The 6,352-nt window shown below is 40.6% G+C and overlaps 1 protein-coding gene across 2 annotated transcripts in view; it reads right to left on the bottom strand.

Annotated features, from left to right (window-relative positions):
* Positions 1-933: 933 nt before the first annotated feature.
* LOC139478488 (rapamycin-insensitive companion of mTOR-like) overlaps positions 934-6,352 on the bottom strand; it is a 59,192-nt gene continuing 53,773 nt past the window's right edge. For both annotated transcript variants that reach the window (XM_071260972.1, XM_071260974.1), the window contains 3 exons: positions 6,183-6,306; positions 4,318-4,456; positions 934-1,282 (listed from right to left, as the gene is read on the bottom strand). In XM_071260972.1, coding sequence (XP_071117073.1) covers positions 1,163-1,282; positions 4,318-4,456; positions 6,183-6,306 — 383 coding nt within the window. In that variant the 3' untranslated portion in view covers positions 934-1,162. The remainder of the gene's footprint in view (positions 1,283-4,317; positions 4,457-6,182; positions 6,307-6,352) is intronic.

Below are 6,352 nucleotides of genomic sequence, written 5' to 3'. Positions count from 1 at the left end.
ACATTATCGTACACCTTATCACAGACACTATTACCAGTAACCGTGGTAACCTACTGAATGTTAATCATCAGATATCTACAGCCAACATCATCAGGATTATTACAACCTGTCCCCGTCTACATAGTTAGGACATGTAAAATGAAATCATACGAAGGGCGATGTATTTTGATTCTGTGTAGGACGTGCTAAGTGGGTTCACAGAAGTAAACACTGATTTCAGCAATGTCACCACTGCACCATTGCAGCACTGGGACACACCAACAACGGTCTTGTTGTCTTGTCCCAAAGTTGGGAATCAAACCCAGATGAACACTTCATCCCACAGGCCACCCTCGAAGATTGGTTCAGTTTTGAGAGTGACATGGCCGCTTTTGTCGCTTCAGGTAATTTCATGTAAGAGCAGCATTAGCAGCGGTTAACAGTAACAACTAATCATCACCATCATCACAATCACCATCTCTCACAATCTCATTAAAATCATATCTTTGTTCTCGCAACTGCTAAACAAAGATCTGAGGACATCCCATTACGGGTCACGTCAGACCGACCTTGCGCGAACTCTGACCGACCAATGGAGTGACCAATCAGAAGGGAGCTTTCTCGTGCTTTATGGCACTAATTTCAAATTGGTGACTGCGCTTCGAAACATATTTTGACAAATTCTCGATTACAAATTTGAAACCTGAACAAAAGAACATTCTGCTAATAGATGGTCTAGATTGTATGGATTCAGTCGTTAAACCCGTAACTATCGTTCGGAATATCGTAATAATGTTAAAGTTTTAGAGGTTGCATGATTAGAAATCACATTCCGACTGTCACATTCATGATCTGGTAGGTGAAGCTCTGATTGGTTGGATGAAAGGTCGTTCTGACCTGACCCCAAATGGGATGTCTTCAGATCTTTGTTTAGCGGTTCCAAGAACTAAGATCTGATTTTAATGAGATTGCATCTCTCATACTGTTTCATGTAAATACATGAACTATGACATGGTTCCAAGGGAGATAACTGAGCAATGTCACCAAGGATGGCTGCGAGTGACCCCTCCATGTATTAGCGGCACCAACAGATGTCCATGTGTTTGGGTGGGTATGTTGTTGCTGGGTTGACCATTTAGTCCAGTCTATGGTGAACTGTACGGAAACAGGAAGTGTGCCAGTGTCATGCAGTGGACTCTGGGAACGTGTCGAGACTTCCCTGGTGTATCGGTGTCATGCGCTTGTAGCCATCGTCCTCCTCAGGCTCCGTGATGTCCAGCAGTACACGTGGCTCTTCCAGTAGCTGATGATGTAAGAAACAGGCAGATAAGTAAACGGGGGTATAATAATATAATGGAAAATAATTTTGATGGAATGTTCGGAAAAAATATAGGCTTATTACATCAGCAATTAATACATCTTATAGCATATCCTAGACGAACTAAAGGCATTTTTTCAGTATCTTGTTAAAGGAGTTTTTCCCCCAAATTCATTAGGATAAGTGGCCATATTGCAAGTCACCTCTTAAAATCACATAAACAAAAGCCATAAAATATTAACCAAAGCCAAAGAATAACAAACCTTCCACTATTCACCAATTTTGAAGTTATTTAGCGCCAGAAGAAGTTCAGAAATTTGGGTGGCGAGGGGACATAAAAAAAGTGTTCTCATTTTATTTATTTATTTATTCATTTATTTATTTAATTAAATTTAATTAAATTTAATTAAATTTAATTTAATTTCATTTTATTTCAGCAGTCAAGGAGACTGAGTTTTCGGTCTACAGATGAACAGCTTCCTTCCACTGATGGAGGATGTTTATAGGATAGCCATATTAATGTGAAAACCAAAACCAAAAGCCTTTCTTTCTTTTTGTCTCGATGCCAGGCAAACCGGTTTTGAGTGTATAGTCCTTTCCACGTAAAATAGAAGCACGAAATACCACTATCATCAGTTAATGAAGACCACTGCATGTATACTAATACTTTCAAAGTTTAAACAAGCCATTTCAGCAATAAGACATATCACTTACAGAAATGACTAAAATTGCAAAGAGCATTTTCAGAGCATAACCACAAAACTGGAGGATCACACTACCGTATACGGCCATACATAACTTGAATTTTAAGGACCAGAAAAAAGATTCTGTAGAAAGGGGTTGGCTGAAATATGGGTTACACTTTTATTGAACTACATCATATCGCTTCAGGTGAATGAACAACGCTATAACAAACTTTGTCAATGAAAATGTGAAATTTGCAATTAAACATCACTAGGCATGGTGATTGCTATGCCAGACATTGTTTTATATGCAGGCAAAAAGATTACCGTGTGTATTGTCTCGTAAACTAGGCCGGAAATAGCAATCCGCTGTACACACGTGATCTCCCAATCTACCGATGATCACGTTAAAACATACCCGACAAAAAAGAAGTGAGCAAAGCTCACATACCCCCGTTATCCCCGCTGGTCAACAACAAATAGTATATAGTTTGTTGATTAATGAAATATTACATATTTCTAACTGATTTTAACTTCAATGTTTGAAAAACTAAGATTGAGTTCCAGTGACAATTGCCCCCCTCCCCCCCCCCCCCATCTCCCATGTTACCAGTGTTCACTACGAGGAAGTAGATCACCATGAACACCTTTGAATAAAAATTTGATTGAGGAGTTACATAAGAAGAATTATCAAAAAGACCAAAAATTGTTGATATAAAAACACATAAAAAATGGAACAATATCATATAAGAAAATCAATAAATTAATAATTTCCATCTAGCCTTAACAGATATGGTAAAGAATTCATAAATTCAAACTGACACAAAGCACAGATACTTATGATGATCTACATGTGTGGAAACAATTTTGGAAATATATTAGCTATACAAAACCAGTCATCAAAATTTCTAAATTCCATCATGTTTCCATGAAACAGCAAAAGAGAAAACTTTCAGAATCTTATAAAAGATAAAAAAACAATCATAGTGGTTAATGTAGCAAGTTTGCTGAAGCTAGGATACATAATATTGTAAACATGGATCGTACAAAAACTCTACCCAAAATTTATGTTTCACCATGATTCCATGGAAACAGCAAAAATATAAAAAAAATCAGAATCTTCAAACTAGCAAAAGGCAGAAGTACTCATTGTGGTAAATGTGTGCAGCAAGCTTGATGAAGCTAGGATGCATAGTTAAAAAGATATGGGCCGTACAAAACACCCACCCTAAAAGTTTAAGTTTCTTAATGTGTCCATGGAAAAGGCAAAAATTAAAAAAATCAGAAACTAGAAAAAGGCACAAGTACTTATTGTGGTTAATGTGTGTAGCAAGTTTGGTGAAGCTAGGGTGCATGGTTAACAAGTTATGGGCCGTACAAAAGCTCGGACAGACGGACGGACGGACGGACAAACGGAACGCTATATACCCCCGATTTACTTCGTAAACGGGGGTATAATAATATAATGGAAAAGAATTTTGATGGAATGTTCGGAAAAAATAATATCTTAAATTACTATTTTACATGTACTATGAATATTATATGCTGATATCATGGTATTTTAATTGTAGGTTATACTACGTATCTTTAAACTAATGATGACCATGACCTGGGTTATGCGGTAGCACTTTTGTGTATTATCGGTTACTTTTTTCGCATGGAACAATTTGACAAATCACTGTTAAAAGTTTTGCGCGATCATAATATGACAGGTGGATATTGTTTGAGAGATCAACAAACAGTGTCAATGGTTGTCCCATAAGCTACAGATAACTCAGGTCTATGTGAGTGAGTGAGTTGGGTTTAACGCCGCTTTTAACATTATTCCAGTTATATCACAGCATGTCAGCTTAATGTGGGAGGGAAGCCCGAGGTGATGCAGGTCTTAGGCGTTTACCACTTCGGTGAAACCCATGAGCACGGGTATGGTGCTGACAAACCTAGAAACATAATTGGGGCGAACCGGGATTCGAACCCACAATCATAGGTTTCTGGCGTGCCCAAGGGACGCAACCCAAGGAAGGTACCTTAGACGACTGGGCCACCCGTGCCTCCAAGATCTATGTGATCAGTTTACCGTATTAACCACTGGCAGATCAGACTGAACTCATCTGTCTTGAAGGAAATCGGGGACTTGTGAGTCGGTACAAACCAATTCTTAGTGCCCCTTTGGTAAATGCCAAGCACATCAATTACATTGATAACAGTCACAGTTCTCAGACATAAATCCTTTTCACTGATGAGTTTGAAAACAATTCCATACAAAATAAGAAATAGGAAAACATTTTAATATTTCAGATGCTCATGAAGTTCTGATGATATATGATATATTGTTACCTTTGTCACATCCAGCTCATCAAACAGCTCCTGAATGAAGCGTCGCGGGGCCAGTCGGAAGGAGTAGGTCGCCAGTAGATGACACACCTCGGAGTAGAAGCACATGTCGCAGAAGGCTTTGGGGAACTTCTGCTTCAGGCTGAAAAGATACCAGTCTTACTAACATACATCCTGGATCCTGATGATCCGGGGTAGAATGGGTCTTCAGCAACCCATGCTTGCCGTAAAAAAGGGTTAGAAATTGGCACTAGTCCTATAGTCCTTGCCAAACTGCCCAATAGTAAAGGTATCCTAAGGACTAGTAGAATTTTGACATTTGTAAAGGTTTTGCTATATGCTGTCATTATAAGGACCAGTGGACTGAAACTGTTACTTTCTACCGCTGTAAAATGCAACTACACTTGTCGTAAGAGGCGACTAATAGGATCGGTAGGTCAGGCTCGCTGACTTGTTTGATGCATGTCATCGTATCCCAATTGTGAGAGACCCGTGGAGATCCGGGGTAGAATTGGTTCTTAGCAACCCATGCTTGCCGTAAAATGTAACCAAGCTTGTCGTAAGAGGCGACTAATGGGATCGGGTGGTCAGGCTCGCTGACTTGTTTGATGCATGTCATCATATCTAAATTGCATGGATTGATGTTCATGATATCAATCACTGGACTGTCAGGTCAAGACTCGATTACTTACAGACCGCTGTCATATAGCTGGAATATTGCCAAGTGTGGCGTTAAACAACAAACAAACAAAGACACACATCCTTGAGGTCTTGGTTCACACTACATAATCCAGGACATCAGTGATACAGCTACAATGTCGATAGCTGGCATAACCCGACCCTCACTCACTGGCCTTGCCCATCCTGGATTATGTTTGTTAGTTGTTTACAGATGTCCTCAGCAATATTGAGTGCAATATGACAGTGACCTGTAAATAATTGAGTCTGGACCAGACAATCTAGTGATTTGTTTGTTTGTTGTTTAATGCCTCACTCAGCATTATTCCAGCTATATGGCAGGGGTCCGTATATAATCGAGTCTGGACCACACAATCCAGTGATTGACATCATGAGCATCATTGGTTGGTTGGTTGGTTTGTTGTTTTACGCCGCACTCGGCAATATTCCAGCTATATGACGGCGGTCTGGACCAGACAATCCAGTTATTGATATCATGAGCATCGATCCAAGCAATTGGGATCGATGACATGCATCAACCAAGTCAGCGAGCCTGACCACCCGATCCAATTGGTCACCACTAACGACAAGCATAGTCACCATTTACAGGAAGCATGGGTTGCCGAAGATTTAAATTATGAGCAGCAATCCACACCATCGGTGTTCGATGATATGCAATCAACCAAGTCAGACCACCTGGGTTCGGTTGTACAAAACAAACCTTAGCACCACGACTGTCGTAATTATATATGTTAAGGTATACGAGTTACGATCACCTTAGCACTGAGATCACTTTGAACAATGCCACCCTGATCCATAAAGTGGTCCCTTACGACCAGCATAGGTTGCTGGGGACCAATTCCGGAATCCCCACAAAGGTGTTCTGGACCGAGTTGGTTGGTTGGTTTGTTGTTTAACGCCGCACTCAGCAATATTCCAGCTTTATGACAGCGGTGTGTAATTAATCGAGTCTGGACCAGACAATCCAGTGATTGATATCATGAGCATTGATCCACGCAATTGGGATCCATGACATGTATCAACCAAGTCAGCGAGCCTGACCATCCGATCCCGTTAGTCGCCTTTTACGACAAGCATAGTCGCCTTTTACGTCAAGCATGTTTTGCTGAAGACCTATTCTACCCCGGAATCTTCACCGGTCATTCTGGACTGAGGTCATGTCAACTTACCTGAGGAGCCCCTGCTCAGTGCCCTTTGCCCCGACAGAGCTGCCCAGGTTAATGACCAGTCGCATGATCTCCTTCCGGATCAGATTACGTCCCTTGGGGCTTTCCTCGCTCAGTTTCTTGGAGGCTGAAAGTCCACAAGGGTCCACTTAGAGTCACACATGTCAAACTAT

Source organism: Haliotis cracherodii, unplaced genomic scaffold, assembly GCF_022045235.1.
Source record: "Haliotis cracherodii isolate W230 unplaced genomic scaffold, xgHalCrac1.p SCAF_4, whole genome shotgun sequence".
Classification (NCBI taxonomy): Eukaryota; Metazoa; Mollusca; class Gastropoda; order Lepetellida; family Haliotidae; genus Haliotis; species Haliotis cracherodii.
This window is presented reverse-complemented; position numbering and strand designations above follow the sequence as displayed.